The sequence below is a fragment of the Parasteatoda tepidariorum genome, chromosome 12 (assembly GCF_982258835.1).
Source record: "Parasteatoda tepidariorum strain Cologne lab strain chromosome 12, Ptep-v5.0, whole genome shotgun sequence".
In the NCBI taxonomy this organism is placed as follows: Eukaryota; Metazoa; Arthropoda; class Arachnida; order Araneae; family Theridiidae; genus Parasteatoda; species Parasteatoda tepidariorum.
In genome coordinates, this window is record NC_141766.1 from 15,793,342 (window position 1) to 15,810,710 (window position 17,369).

General features: G+C 32.8%; 1 protein-coding gene across 1 annotated transcript in view; it reads left to right on the forward strand.

Moving 5' to 3' along the window:
- The window catches only part of LOC107438134 (monocarboxylate transporter 12), a 115,712-nt gene that overhangs the window by 87,721 nt on the left and 10,622 nt on the right, over positions 1–17,369 (forward strand). Inside the window, exon 2 of the mRNA XM_016050333.4 lies at positions 13,506–13,649. Within this exon, the coding sequence (XP_015905819.1) occupies positions 13,506–13,649 (144 nt within the window). The remainder of the gene's footprint in view (positions 1–13,505; positions 13,650–17,369) is intronic.

Genomic DNA, 17,369 nt, shown 5'->3' on the forward strand with positions numbered 1-17,369 from the left:
ATTATTTGTTAGTGGCAAACGTTTAGTGAGACCTGAGTATGCCTCCACGACGGAAGAATAAGAAATTCAAGCAACTTACGGAGTTTGAACGAGGGAGGATAATCGGCCTTCGAGAAGGAGGATTTTCCTATCGCGCAATAGCAGCTCGTATGCAGCGGAACAGTTCCACAGTGATGCGAGTTTGGAAGCAGTGGACCGACGAGCACCGAACAACTCGAAAAACAGGCACTGGACGACAGAAGGTGACGTCAGAGCGCGATGATCGACACCTGCTCCGCATGGCGGTGAATGATCGCACAGCTTCCTCCAGGCAGCTGGCAGCACATTGGTCTACTGCTACAGGTGTACAATTGTCGGCTTCGTCAATTCGTCGTCGTCTGCTGCGCCGTGGATTGCGTGCAAGGGTGCCATTATACAGGATTCCCCTCACGGCGGATCATCGACGGCTGCGTCGGCAGTGGGCTCTTGAGCACAGAGACTGGCGAGCTGATTGGCACCAAGTTGTCTTTTCAGATGAATCACGCTTCAATTTGTGGACCCATGATGGCCGTGTTCGTGTTAGACGTTATGCCGGTCAACGCTGCCTTCCTGAGTGTATTATTGAACGACATAGTGGTCGAACACCCGGAGTTATGGTCTGGGGTGCGATTTCGTATCATGGACGATCCAATTTGATACGAATTGAGGGTAATCTCAATAGCAACAGATACGTCCGTGAAGTGCTACAGCCCGAAGTCGTTCCTTTCCTTCAAGGCATCCCTGGAGCTATCTTTCAGCAGGATAATGCACGCCCACATGTTGCGCGGACTGTTAGAGACTTCTGTTCAGCACAACGCATGCAACTTCTTCCTTGGCCTGCTTATTCGCCGGATATGTCGCCTATTGAGCACGTGTGGGATATGGTTGGTCGGCGTCTCACTCGTGATCCGCGTCCTGCAGTTTCCAAAGACGAACTTTGGTTGCGCATACAAGCGATATGGAATTCTCTTCCTCAAGCAGATATTCAACATCTGTTTGACTCCATGCCACGTCGTATAGCAGCACTTATTGCAGCGCGTGGTGGCTGCACCAAATACTGATTTCGGACGCTTAATTTGTTTCTTTTGTTTTGAAAATTTCATCATTTATTTGTATCAGTACAAGTCGTTTCTGCATTAAATTTCATTTGATTCTGATGATTCTTTCATGGTGTTGCATTTTCTACAAACAGCAGTTTATATATGTGTGTGAGAAAGGCGGGCAATATGGACCGCTTAAGGAAACTTGGTTTAGAAAATAGTAAACTAGAGCAATTTTATATATTTTATACTGTAAACAAATAGTGGGAACATTGCTCTTATATATCTCATACAGAAAATAAATAAATAATAAAGTTTAGTAATAATAACTTAACATAAACAAAAATAGAACATCTTGCCCGGGCTACCCGGGCAAGATGGGACACATAATTATATTTCAAAAATCACAGAAATTAATGTCAAAATAAAAGAATAATCGACAAAAAAACGTTCTTAAACATCACAGTTACTGTATAAGATGCGGATAAAACCGGAATAAGCACTGCATACTTCATGAACCCATTCTAAGCAATCTGAATATAGCCTGTCAATTAAGTAATTATAATTTTTTTCTATAAATTTTTTTTAAATAATTTGTTAAGTTATATTTGCTAGTTCATATTTTTTTGTTAATATTACCTTATTTTTTATGCTTTTTGCCAAATCCGGAGAAATTAATTTTTATATTACACTTTTATTCTACTTTGGCTGTCCCATCTTGCCCAGTTCATCTTGCCCGGATAGTGCATTTTTAAAAAAAAAATATCTGCAATTTTGTTTGAACAAATAAATTTTAATTTACACTTCTCATTATGTTTTTACAATAATAACACTACAGGGCCACAAATTTGAAAAATTTATTGCAATGTATTAAACAAATAATATCAGCATACAAACCTGGAAAAATATTTTAACACGATGTAAGAAAAACAAAACAATGTACAACAAGCGGTAACACCTTGTGAACTGATGAAAAAACTTGTGCGTATTGAGAGCAATAATTTATTCTTTCCGAAAACGCACTTTAGATGTTGCTATCGTGAATGCGCATAGGAAAAATAGCGATGTATCGTCTTGCCCGGTGGTCCCATCTTGCCCGAGCTTCCCCTATATATGTTCAAAATGAAGAATAAAACAAGGAAAAATAATAGACAAATGAAAAAAAAGGGGGGGAAATAATAAGTAAAAAAAAATAACAAACAACAGTTTTAAAAAAAAAAAAAAAAGTTAAATTTTATTTAAAAAACCGGAAAAAAAAGATATAATCTTTTCTTCAGCCCACACGATTATATATATCCGCAAAACAGAGTGCTTTCTGATATTGTATCAATAAAGCCGAAGCAAAATATATTAATACAATAGTGTGAGGAGCACTCAAAAAATTTTTTATAAAAATAACAACAAATAAAATAGATCACAAAAAATAAAAATAAGTAACATGTAAAAACATAAAATAAAATAAAAGAAAAAGAAAAAAACATTAAAAAGGGAACTATAAAGCGAGTAGCAAAATCAGATCAACTTACATGGGCAGAAAATTTTTCAAGAATGATTTAAAAATGTTTTCGCAGAAAGATTGCCAGATTACAAAATATGAAAACAAAAGATGAAAACAAAAGCGCAAATTGCGTGTAACAAGAGGGTTTTAAAATGTCGTTCTTACTGCACTGCTGAAGTGATTTGTTATTCTGAGCTTTGATTTGTTAGTTACCAAGGATGGGCCCGAAATGGATGTGCGCAAGGTAATATTATACTGGGTAATTTTAGAAATTGATCATAAATAGTTTTAGAAGATAGATATTTATTTAAGAAAACATATAAAATAGAAAAGAGAAACATAAATTGCCTGTTTTTGCAAATAATTTTAGCCGCGGATTTGCACGATATGGATTAGCACATAGAAAAATTATTTAAATTATCAAAGAAAAAAATTTTAGTAGATAATTTTAACACGGATTTGCCCGAAATGGATTTGCACATGGAAAAATTGCATAAATTAATAAAGAAATTCTTAGCAAACAATTTTACCCACGGATTTGCACATGGAAAAACTGTATAGATTAACAAAGGAAATTATTTAGTAAAGGAATTTTTAGTAAATAATTCTATACACGGATTTGCCCGAAATGGATTTGCACATGGAAAAATTATACAAATTAACAAAGAAAGTATTTAGTAAATAATTTTGGCTATGGATTTACCTGAAATGGATATTCACAAGGGAAAATTATAAAAATTAACAACAAAAAAATGTTTAGTAAAAATATCCACAAAAATATACGATTAATTCAATGATTTTATCTATAATTTTATTACTTTAGTTGGGTATCCATTGTTATTTATCAAATTTTGAAAGAGTTTATCGATTTGTTTTTTGGATAAATAAATATTACTACATATTCTTTTAATTCTGTTCATTTCATTAAAAGTGGTATTTAAATAGATGCTCCTAGAAACATTAGAATTCCAAGTAACTAGTTTATTAATATTAAAATTAACTTGCTGTTTACTTGCAGCTTAAGCGCATTAAATGATACTTATTGTTTTTCGTAACTTTCTTTGTGTTTTCTTGTATTATATATATAATATATATATATATATATATATATATATATATATATATATATATATATATATATATATATATATATATATATATATATATATATATATATATATATATATATATATATATATATATATATATATATATATATATATATATATATATATATATATATATAATACAAGAAAACATATAGGGGATATATATATAGGGTATATATATAGGGGAAATGTAGTTAAAAATGTAGAGAAAGCATGAAAAATAATTAAGATTGATGAAAAGAGACGAAGAAAAATTATTAAAATAAAATATTTTTGCAAAAAATATTCAAAAAAAAACTTTAAGTAGTTAACATGAAATAATTGTTAAAGCTAATCTTAAATGTTTTTTCTCCTCCCTTCATGGGCTCCTCTGTAAAGAAGGTTGAATTGTCGGAGCTCCAAATCTGGTAAATTACACTGAAGAGAAGTTTTTTATGACAAATCATAGATATTTTCAAATAACTGATTTCAAATCTGCAATCGGTTTCTCTTGCCAAGCTATAAGTTTATTTTCTTTTTTTTTAATGACACTTTTAGTCTATTTTTTGTCGAGATGTGGAAGTTAAAAAAATGTTATACATAACAGGAGACAAACTTCTAGAAGAATTAGGGCACATTATCAGGATTAAAATTGCATAGGAACCCATGCTCAGAAATGTCGTCATACGCCGCTGATAGCTTTTTGAAAAAAGAAGCTCTCTTATGAATTATCTCTAATATGATCTTTAATAGGCAACTAAATAGTAAAAGTGAAAATATTCAAGTTAAGAGTGATGTTAGTTAAAATACTCTCAGCCGTGTTTAAAGTATAGTTTAAAATGGAACGTGAAGTTGTTTAAAATATGTATGCCTTTAAATTCTTATTTTGATTCTTTCTCAAATACGTGATTTTTACGAACATGTTCATATAAATGGATGAAGTCATTTATTTTCTTTGTACGTGAAGAACATTTCGTTTTATATTTTTTTCCCTTACGCTTGGTTTCCTTATATAGGTTCAGTGTATTTTCTATTTTTTATTGCGTAGTTTTAAACCGATTTCAGAGAAATCACCGATTTAGGGACAATAGCAAAATCATTTTGAAACTATCAATTAAATATATACTGCAAAATAGTCAGACATTATAAGTTTGGAATTGATAACGGGATCTGAAATTACATCGTCTCATCATAATTTTTAAAAACTGTAGAAAAAAATATCAAGCTCTAAATATGTTTTGGAATAAATGCATAATTACTACCATTTGTTTTTACTTTTTGAATTTTTAAGGTTTTTTTTCACATCTGATAAATGGTGAACTAAGAGTTTAATCACTCCAAACCTGATACCTTTTAAAAATCAGGAAAAATATTTAAAGGGAAATTGAAGAAAAAATTTGAAGAAATTAAATATTTTTTGGTATTCGTATTTGCCAAAAATATAATCAATTTGCTCACATTTTTGTGAAAATTTCAAAATTGATTTTATAATACCGTAAACCGGGGCGAGTCTACCCATTTTTTCAGTTTGTCAACTTTCAAGTGGTCAAACTTTTGTAAATATTAAAGAAAAAAGGCTTTTAATAGGTGCTTCGGAATCGCTATTTATCCCTTTTTAAAGCTGTGAAATCGATTTTAGAAAATATTAACAGTTACGCTGTTACTGTATATTTTTATAGAACTGCTGACAAATCTCTCGTAAGGGGCGAGTCTACCCATTCTACTAAAATGAATGTTAACATTGTAAATAATCAAATTTTACTATTAAATTGTTATTTTAGTTACTATATAGGATATTTATGAAGTAAAATTCATAACTTTATTATATATTCCATTTTTTATCCATAAAATAACACAAATTGAGTATTTGATCGATTATCACATTTTGATCACAGTTTTCTTTTTATAATCATTAACATTATAAAATAACATTTTTTTCTGATTGTTATTGATAAAAATAAATTAAAATTAATATAAATTTACGATTAAATAATTAATAAATAATAATAATTAAAGATCATTAACAAAATCGAAATTCAAACATTGGGAATCGTGAAAAATCCTTTTAGGAGGTGTGATTTTTCTTACAATGTTTTCTCGTTGAAATATAAAATTAAATAAAAAAAGTTAATTTTGTAATATAAAAATTGAAAAAATTGGTAAAATAAACATATTTTATATTTACATTTATATTTAACCTATAAATTTTCTTATTAATGATAAATTTATCAATGCAGAATTAAATAATATACTCAAATTCATTTAAAATGACTTAATTTTAATATAAACAAAGTTCTAAATTATATTATTATGCTTTATTAAAACTAACTACGAATGGGTAGACTCGCCCCGCGAATTCTGGCTTTTTGTTTACAACAACAAAACTTAGATTCTTTTTGTTTTTTTTCATATAAAATTAATGTAATCTTAGTCTTAGATAAGTTTATCACTTAACCAAAGTGAAAATAGTAATAATAATAATATACTTACGGAGCACCAACTAAAAGTTTGCTGATTTTCAATACAAATCTCTCAAAAGACGTTTGAACAGATCGGTTAAAAAGACACCAAATAAATAAAAACGGATCAAACTACTACAGCGCCATCTTCCTTAGAGTCTGAACTAAGTCCTCCGTCGGTAAAAATTTTTTTATTTGCAATTTAAAATAGTGAAAATTAAATAAAACTAAAATGGGTAGACTCGCCCCTGGATGGGTAGACTCGCCCCGGTTTACGGTACTTTAATGGGCAGAAAATTTTCCATAGTCTTGAGAAAAGTTTGTCATCAATTTTTAATTTTTCCAGGTAGTAGGAATCTTGTATTTGGTGGGGTGAACAATTGTGTAGATCGGATCTGAAAACGTTTAAACTATTTTAAGTAGTCTAAAAAGATTTAAGATCTACCACACTTTTTTAATACTTATGTCTAAAGCGCATGAGATAAAAGTACATTTATAAAGCATATAAATTAACTCTTAACGGGAAGTGTCTGCAACTGACGAGAATCTCTTATAAGAAACACTCTCAGTAGTTCGGTTACTTAATAAATCCTAATAACACGATTTCAAATTATTATTTTCAATTTTATCTTTAGAAAAATTATTTAGGCTCCAATTCATAAAAATCCTGAAAATTTTCGGGAACGATAGATTTTTAAAATTTTTACCCTTTACCACTTTTTAATATAAGATTGTTAGTTAAAATGAAACTCAGACTTAAGCGCTTACACTACATCCAGAGATGCCAACTTGCTCCGCTTTGCTAAATAGTATTTTCTAACGGTAACGAAATTTAAGATATTGTTAGTTTAGTATTTTTAATTTTAATTAAATTTTCCACCACTAAATATCAAAAATTATAAGAATCATATAACACGTAACCTAAAAGTATTAATTATTTGGTTACTGATTTTTCAAAGTAGGCGTAACTATGCTTATTTTACAAGTTATACTATTTAATTCGCTACCAATTTATTAAAACTTTTCCAGAGAGCGGAGCAGTTGGCATCTCTGTACATCTCAATGATCCGACCCATTCTAACTTACTCGTCACTGCTAGAAAATGGCAAAAGATGCGAGAAAATACACCGAAAAATAACAAAAGCAAGATGGTTTATTCGAAACAAGAACGTACATCGCAATCTTCAGATAGATTTCTTAGATTATCATATTGTAATTTCTTTGATTATCATATTGCAAAGTTTTAGAAAAGACCATCAATTGTAACACAGCAGGATTTAATGAAATTTTTACTTTTGAAAACTTGAGAGAAGAGGTAAACCTCAGGCCGATGGCAGCTTATTTTTGTAGCAACGGAACTTTATGTAAAATACAAAATATTTAATTTTATTGTCACTTCAATTTCCATTCCAATTACCAGATAGATGAAATTTAAAGTTAATAGATAAGGTTGGATGGGAAAAGGGTCATGAATGGCCTCAGACACCCAGATAAATTTCGATGATGATGATTGTTAGTTCATCATCATCGATATTTATCTGGGCTCCTGAGGCCGTAAGCGGCCCTTTTCCCACGATTGTTAGTTATCATAAGAGAGATTCTCTTATCCAATATTTTTATATGTCTGTATGTATGGTCACTAGGTACTTATTCTAACGGTAAGGCGTGGTTACCGAATAGTGTCTATTCGGTAACTATGCCTAACATTTGGAAAAAATATTTAATTCCGATACTGAATCTTGCCTTTATTTAGATATCGAAAAGTGGTTAATTTCTATATCGACAAATAAATTGTTCCTGATTTTAGATACTTAACTATATTGTTATGTGTGTGATCTCGGTGCCGTTAAATGATTTTTTTTAATTTCAATAATGATAAATTAATTTAGTAAAAACGTGCTTCTTACTGTTAGAATCAGTATCGCATCATACTATCCGTCTCGACGCTAGGTGACTCTTAGTAAGAAATGAACTAAGTAACCACATTTTTCCTATGGTTCATGGATAAACATTACTCAATAGAAAAATTGCACGAAAATTAAATATGAAAAATTCCTAATTATATACCTCAAAGCCACTATGTTATACGGATAGAAATCATATGATTAACTAGCTGTTATTTTGGTTCTTAATTCCACCCTATGCAACAACAGCCCTGATTATCTGCAGAATATTCAAAGGCTAATGAACAATTTTGTAGTCCAAACTTTCTTAGATAATGGGCAAAGTTACCCCTGTTGAGCAATGTAACCCCATTTAAGGTATAACAACTTCTTACATCATCTCAAAATGTTTTGTTTTCCCCAAAAAACAGTTATTTGGAATGGGTCAAGCACTTGAAATGCAAAGGGTTAATTTCGAAACTAGTAAGTGTGATGAGTAAATGAGATTACAATAAGTGTGTATGCGGATATAAGATATTAATTTCAAACCTCTAATATTTAAATTAAAAGTTATTTTTGAAGCAAAATTATGATAAAAAATTTAAAAAAAGTACTAAATTCTTAGTGATTGTAAGCAAATGAAATATATTCAATCTAGTATTATACAAAAAGTGAAACTTTAAAATTATCTGCGAATTATAGCCAATCCACTTCAATGTTTGAATAATTTTCTTTGGCATTATTCAAACGTATTCTAAGAAATTATATCATCAATTTAAAGATCTAAATAGCTTAAGAGAAAGTCTTTAAATAAGTGGCTCTTTTTTTCAATTTGCAGACACCTTAAAAAAGGATGTATTTCATATGAACAATCAATGCGTAATATTGTTTCAAAATTCAATACAGTGAATCTATCTTTTGTTTACGCATAAATGGCAATATTTTTGTAGTGTGTTGTCAAAAAAAGAAAGTCACTTGTCGCAGCTTTTATTACCGTGACGCGAGCTCTAAGAGCCATCTGGAACACTTGACGTAAAGGGTTTTTTCCTCACAAGAATCGTTCGCTCTTTTTATCACTTCTTCAGACAAAAAAAATGGGCCAATTGAGTTGAACATGAAAATGATATTATAGCCCACTCTCTTCTTGACGTTATTTTGGCGTCTCATTTGGGAAATAACTACTTCAACATTTTTGATTAATATAAAGGTTTTCAGTCAGTATTAATTTAAATTTCTTACTAATCACCATTTAAAAATACTTCTCCAATTTTGTTTAATGCATTTAACTGCAAAAATATTCTTTGCAAGTTGATATACTTCTTTTAAAATTACTTTGTTTTATTATTTACTGAAATCCTTCATTTAAACCAATTCAAACCATTGTTATGAAAATAAACCATCATGTAAATATTTACGAAGAAAAAAAGTGGAGGGAGATTTATGCTTGCAATATTTTAATATTTTCTAGTGTTAGCTAAGACTTTAGTTTTATTTTTTAGTTCAGTTTCATTTTTTTTTAGTTTAGTTTTTTAGTTTAAGTTACTGATCATATCATATTTGAGTGACTTCATATAATGTTGAGATATTTAGTTTAATAATATGTAACGATAAATACACTGGTGAAGTAAATTAAGAGAATTTGCATATTTTCTCGATTTTTATGAAAAGAACTGAGCTGAATTTAAAACCACTGCTTTTAGACAAAAATGCAAATCTTATACATCAAATACGCGAGCGTAAACGTGTGTGCAAGCGGAGGCAGTAGAGAAACAGGCTTTATAAGCGCTCGTAAGTTAAGACGTATTTGTTATACCCAGATTTGACTGTAATTTAACAGAGGCTTCACAGCCGATTCTCGAATCCTTTTCTTTGCCAAAGCCCTCTAGTCTCGATTATTACATACCCTCCAAGTGCTACGGAATTTCCGTAGTTTCAGAAATCTTCTTTTCAGACGGTAGCAAAATTAATGTCTTAATATTTAAAAAAAATTAATTTTAGCTTAACTTGTCCACTATTACTTATAAAAGTGCAGGCCATATGGCTAGATTCTTAAGTTCTGATAAAAGTTTTATGAGAGATCCATTTGCTTTAAAAATTTCTACTTTGGTTCGCTACCACTAGAAAGAATTATTTTCAAAATCCTCATAAGTTGGAGGGTATGTTATTATAACATCAGAAGAAGGAGTGAGACAGGGCTGAAAGCCCATATATATCAAGACGGAAAAGAGTAAAAACTGGTAACAAATAAATTTCAATTTTTGGTTTTTCTTGAAGAATAATAAAAATCCACAGCTACCATTTTTTTAACGGATACAATATTTATATTGAATTGCTTCTTCGGTGAGAAAAAATTTATAACAGTGAATTGTTTATTGTTGAGAATAGATTAACTCCTCCCGAATATTTTTTTAACATTGAAATAGCTCTCCTACCAGTATTTTCTCTTTTCTGTCTCGCTTTCAGGTCTGGAGTGAGATGCCCGCTTCGCGGGCACGTACTCTGCTACAATACATATCAAGTCAAGTCAAGATGTATTTCGTTCGCTAGCACACCTCGCGAATTTCTTGGTGTTGTTTTACAGCAATAGGTTAAATTCAAATTGTAACAGTAAAAATGAGTAACCACTAAGGATTAGATGATGGAATGAGGTGGTGAATTGTGGGGAGGCTGCCAATCTCAGGTTCAGATTTGTAGAGAATTCAATTTTGCGCCCGGTGTCGTGTGTAACTAATGGAAACAGTTCCAGGATACCGGATCCATCAAGGGAAATCCTGGGCAAGGCAACGCCTCCTATAACTGAAAGCCTCCACACGGTTTTTCATAGGTAGTCCGATCAGACCACTGTGAAGGATATCCACTTTCCGAACGAGTCACTTAATACAAAATCTAGTTAAAATAAGAAAGTGGTAGCAAGTATATGACTAAAAATTTGTTTTATTTTTGAATATTATTGGTTTGCCTCACTTGTCAACCACTACAGATTCAATTCTCAAATATATATGATGAATTTCTCTCACTTTTATAAAAGGTTTTGGGTTCATGCGCACCACTGGTTCACTTTTTAAATAGTCTGGGCGGACTACTTATAAAAGATCGTGTGGAGGCTTTTTGATGTAGAAGGTGATGGGCAAGGTCGTCCAAGAGTCACGATGGCAAGAGAAAATGGCCATTTGTCTAATATAGTGCGGCAATTTTTTTTATTTTTTATTTCAAGACAAAAAATTCTTAAGAAGGATATGATTCAGCTGCCAGTATTTACGTATCTGTTCATGGGAATGTTGGTCTTTAATCCCCAGCTGGATATTATGGATATCTCAACACTAACTGATTCTAGGAAGATATACAGGGTGTTCCAAAATTCTCTTTACAACTTCAAAAATTCATAACTTCGAAAATAAACAAGATATTTATATTCTGTCTTTTGCATGTATTACTGCAACTAATAAAGTTTAGTTTAGTATACTTCAACATGCGCACCATTGGTGGCCTTAAGCACTTCCAGTCTGAAATCAATTTCAAGCCAGGTGATGTAAAGATAACTTTGGAATACTCTGTATAATTAGTAACTCATAGAGTCAAAAGTTGTAGAAGAAAAAGGGTAGAAGAAAATTTCCATTGTGCCAAGAGTTAATTTGATTAGTATAAAACTCTAGCACAAGACAAGTAAAATAAAATCAAATTGTAAAGTATGTGCAACCAATAGTAAATTATAAGAAATTATTTACAAAGCTTAAATAATTATGAACGAGTGTTAGTTGAATTATTTACAAGTGCTTAATAATTTCATACAAAAGTTATGATAAAAGTATATCTCAGTTAGTACAATGACCCGGTCGTCCCTGCGATAACAGCTCGTGTCGGGTTCCTTCCTCACTGTAAGTAAGTTCGTTAACTTAGTAGAAGTGCTTTGGTAAGATTGGTATTCCTTTCCATGCCAGAAAATTAGTCTTTTCATTCCCTGGGATTCCACAGTGAGAGGGTATCCACCTCGAAAGTAACAAAATTGGACTGTTCTTTCACATATTTTTGTAGTTGAAGGAGTTATGAGAGTTATCAGTTATGCTATTTTTTACTAGAAATTGGAGAGGGAGAAAATCACAGCTCTACTGAAGGCATTTTTTGTATCAATAATTGCTTCAGGGCAATATAGATTGCTTCAATCTCACAGTCAAACTGAGAAAGGGGAGCACAAACAGGGGTGTAAAAGAAAAAAACTGTAAATCACTGTAAACTCCGGCGCCTGCTCCCTCCTCGCTATTCATCAGTGAACCGTCAGTATACACGCGTGTTCAAATTTCCGAGGGACAACCGATCTCAAAAATTGATTAAACGATTGTCATAATCTTAAATGAGCTCATATCAGTTTTACTGACAGGCAAGTCAAGGTGTAAATGGATGTCCAAATACAGCAATTCTAGGGGACTTTTGCTGGGCAGTTTTACTGACAGGCAGGTCAAGGTGTAAATGGATGTCCAAATACAGCAATTCTAGGGGACTTTTGCTGGGCAGTTTTACTGACAGGCAAGTCAAGGTGTAAATGGATGTCCAAATACAGCAATTCTAGGGGACTTTTGCTGGGCAGTTTTACTGACAGGCAGGTCAAGGTGTAAATGGATGTCCAAATACAGCAATTCTAGGGGACTTTTGCTGGGCAGTTTTACTGACAGGCAGGTCAAGGTGTAAATGGATGTCCAAATACAGCAATTCTAGGGGACTTTTGCTGGGCAGTTTTACTGACAGGCAGGTCAAGGTGTAAATGGATGTCCAAATACAGCAATTCTAGGGGATTTGTGCTGGGCAGAAAAACTTACGCCTCATGCTGGAATTCTAGCTTTTTCCAAGTCACCTGTAAAAAGCATTTTGTGTTTTTAAGTTTCAGCAGTTTATAATACTGTAATCTCTCTAAAACCCTTTTCCGTATTATAGTAGCATTCTCTTGAATGGTTTTGGGAATAGAATCAACATTAATTAAGTGACGCATGACTTGAACAAGCTTTTACTGTGAGAAATGTGATGAGACGTCTGATTTTGGATGGTTTCTAATTATTAAGTACTACTAGTACCCTGATTGGAATTGGCAAAATAACAAGTTGTACACACATCTTAAAAGTATGGTAGAACGACTGCAATCCCATTTGCCGTCTCTTTAAAAGGGAAAATTATCTTTGTGCTCTGATTTCAGGGAAGATCATGAAGATCAGAATCCAGATATGTAGTAAAATTAACTCGTTGTACTTTATAAACCTTGCAAACCGAATCCTAAGTACAAATTTCTTAGTTTAGCTTAAAGAATTGACAGGTTGGAAATGTTAGTCACCACCATTTCAAGTTTTCCAGACACTCTGAAATGGATTGAGGAGAAAGACAAGAAATCTTTTTAAAAAATATAAAGAAACATGATAGAAAAGTATAGCGTTGTTCGTCGAAAAGTATAGCGTTATATTATTATTGTTGTTATTTTGAAAATAAGCTTTTCATTGTTAATGATTTGTTTTAAAAGATAATATTTATCTTTACAGCACCAGTAGCAAGTGTACTAGCTCAATCCATTGGACCACGAAGAGTTGCGATTTTTGGAGGTCTTCTTGGATTTTTTGGATTGACCATGTCCTCCTTTGCTCCAAGTCTCGAATATCTTTATATTTCTTACGGAGTTCTTCAAGGTAATAATGATAAAAGATGAAAACTATCACTTTTATTAAAATGTCTGTCAAAAAATTCCACGCATTTTTCATTGCAATTGTGTTGTAAAAATGCTTTTTTTTCACTTTTCCCAGAAATTTATTTACAAAACAAAACGATTTCCATTTATTTTCTTTAATTTATTTATTTATAAAAAAGTCATTTCATTTATTCTTTTATTTCCGTAAATGATTTCTCAAGGGAATATCTTTACAAACAGTATATTACCGCTTATCAATAGTGTAAAAATGTGGAACAAACCAATAATTGTACTTAAATATTACAAATCTTCTCCCAAGCCATATCATACTGTTGTTTCTGATGTTGTTTGTTGTTTCTAATGACACTTGGACAAAACTCGCCAGCATTTGGCATTTCGCAAATTAAAAGAGACAGATGGGCCTTTCGTTTGACAAGAGAGCACCGCAAGGGTGGAAGTAATACGTCTTGGCTCAAAACTCTACGGATAGAGGGCAGCACCACTCATTCTTGAAGCCAATTCCTCAATTTAGACATAGATGTGAAGGGGAAGGAAATTTTCTCCAGATCTGTATATCCATGGTACTGCTCCGCGATCTATTACGATTTCATGAGTTCGTATATCGCACATACTTGGTGAGATTTAGCAGAGTCGAGAATCGAACCTCAGCCACTCCGGACCAGAGGCCGATTTTCTAACCTCTTGGCTACCACGGCTCAGCCATAACTTAAATCCTTACATGCGTTGAGTTATCGAGTTATTGCGGTGATAAGGAATGTTTTATGCCAACTTTTTCAAATACCTGAAATACATATTATGACAAAAACTCATACAGCATTATAATAATTTTGAGGGATCGGTGGAAAATCCAATTGTAGTTAAAGCAGATAGCAACTCATCTAAAGCAATCTAAAATATCTGTTAAAGTGTTACAGGAAAATGACAGTGATAAACAGAAACTATTATCTGTTATGTGGGCTTAGACGATGCTTGAAAAATTTCCTTTGTTGTGTTGGTCATTGAAGTGCAAGACCAACTGCTTCCGGTTCCACGAATCATTTTAAAAAACGGTAAAGAGCTATAAACTAAATTTTTAGATTTTTGAATAATTTTATCAACTTTTCACTTGGTGAAGTTGGTGGAGAGGACCTGTGCTACTCGCTTTTATCCTCTGTGCTTCGAGTTGAGAGGAGTTGAATTCATGGATTGGTTGAGTTGATGATGATGAAGAGCTGAAGTTGTAAGATAATCATGAAAGAGGGTACGCATAGCTATTTCGCTGCTTAGTTTGCTGCTATCGAAGAAATCAAAATTTGGTAGTTCCGTATATCTGTCAGAGAAAAACTCATTACGGAGACACTTTTTTTCCAGGTGATCTGGAAGACTTGGAATTTTTTTTTTAAATCTGGTAAAATGGTATTGATAGAAAAGGTGATTCATTGGGGAGTGAGAGTTAAGGGACCAGAGGCTGAGGTAAAAATATTTTGCTGCTAAAAATAGTCTGTGCGATATTGAAGTAATGCCAGCTTCTTCGTACAGAATAGGGATTGGTGTCCAACGTAGGAGGCCAGTTGCAACTCGAAATCCAGAGTTATAGATTGTTTCAATTACTCAGAGATGTGATTTTTGACTCCGAGAAGAGGATTGGGCTGCCATACTCTAACGTACTTCTGATGATAGCGTTTACTATCTGAATGAGGTAATATGTTCGGGGCCCCCATTGCGTGATAGAGTGCATTAATTTTTCTAAACACTTTTTTTAGGTATTGGAAATGGCAGTAGAAAGAAATATTTAATGTGTAGTAAGTACCGAGAATTTTGAGGGAATTAACTTGGGGAATTTTTTCATTAAAAGATTATATGCCATGGGGGTCACCGGTGACCGGCACTGAGTTTGTGCGTTGCGCCATTGGGGTCACCGATGACAGGCGAAGACAAGATTATTGGAAACACGTAATTCGAGTACATTTTTTTTTTTTAATATTATTATCGTTACTAAACTGGTGTGAAGAAATTAATGCAATATGGAAGACACAAAAATAGTTTTATTTATATACACAGAGATGCCGACTTGCTCCGGACAGCGAATAAATTCTTTCAAGTGGTAGTTTTTTAATTGTGATTCTTGGTTCAATAAATTCAATTCAGTAGATTCTTATCCACCACTATTTCTAAACAATTCGTAGACTTATATAATTCATTACTTTTTTTCAGATATATCATGATAAGCCTTTTAAAAAACTAGCAAAATCTGTGTAATATTTGCAAACTTTTTTTTTCAATAACGGCAGAGACTGAACTTTCGTTCTTCGCCTTAGAAGATGCCGGAAGTGTTGATCATTTATCGTTACCCAGTGGGACGGTAATGAGCAACATTACACAAGCCACACTGCCACAAATGCCCGTTCATAGGGTGTGCCGCATTCATACATTCACACATCAGAAGACAACACAGAGAGAGAAAAACATCCATGACCAGAGCGGGATTCGAACCCACAGCCATTGGCTTCACAGTCAGGCACGCTAACCACTCGGCCAACTGGCCGGCATATTTGTAAACTTAGTTTGCAGTTATTTATAGAGTGGCCAGACGGGCAAGCCACGTAAAATTAGCGTGGCATTCACAGGGATGCTAACTGCTCCGCTTTCTGCAAATGTTTTAATAAATTGGTAGCAAATTGAATAGTAAAACTGAAAAATAAGGATAATTACGCTCACTTTTTAAAATAGTCACCACGAAATCACTGCTTGAACTTGAACTGGTGTTTCTTACGGAGTGTCTGTCAGCGAAGCGGACAAATGTCTCCTTCATATGAGCTTGAGCCCGTGGGCGCCTGTAATGTTGACAATGGAAGAAATCGCATGCAATAAAGTAGCATTTCATATGCTACTTTGAATATTCGATATGTGGTGGTTGAAATAATACTTAAAATTTAAAATGCAGAACTAAAAATTACTTAAATTTCGTCACCACTAGAAAAATATTATTTTCAAAGTGGAGCAAGTTGGCATCTCTGCATTCAACGTGTTAAAGAGAGTTAACTGAATAGGAGGTGAGATACGTTTGTTGGAGAAATTAATAGTTGCACTTGTGGAGGGAGAAATAGCCATTTTCTAGTCGTGGAACCAAGTTTGGATAAAGGTGAGAAGATACTAGAGTAAGATCGGGGATGATAGATATGGTAAGTGATGTGGGCCTAAATGGGTAGGAGTATTTGTGTTTATGATAGTGATATTATTTGACAAGATCCAGTAATAAGAAAAATATCAGCAGTTGGTAAGGACGATACCGATCCGAAGGCAGGGTCTGGACTGAAAACGAGACTGAAATGAGAAAGCACTGGCAGTAGAACTATTTTAATAATAGATAATTTTCGAGAGAAAAAATCTATTCTCGACAATAAACAATTAATTGCTATTAATTATTTTTCGAGGAAGAAGCGATTCAATCTATGTATTGTATCCGCTAAAAAAAAGGTGGTAGCTATGGATATTTTATTATTCCCGAAAAAAGGCTAAAAAGGAAATGTATTTGTTACCAGTTTTACTCTTTTCCATCTTGATATATATGCACTTTCATCCCTCACGAAGATGAAAGGTTATTAAATTTTGGAAAGAAATTGCCCTATCACTGTGGCGCTTAAAAGCTGCCGGGTGAATGGATATGTATGATAGAGATATAAGTAAAAGATATTAATTTTTACTGGATATCTTTATTAAA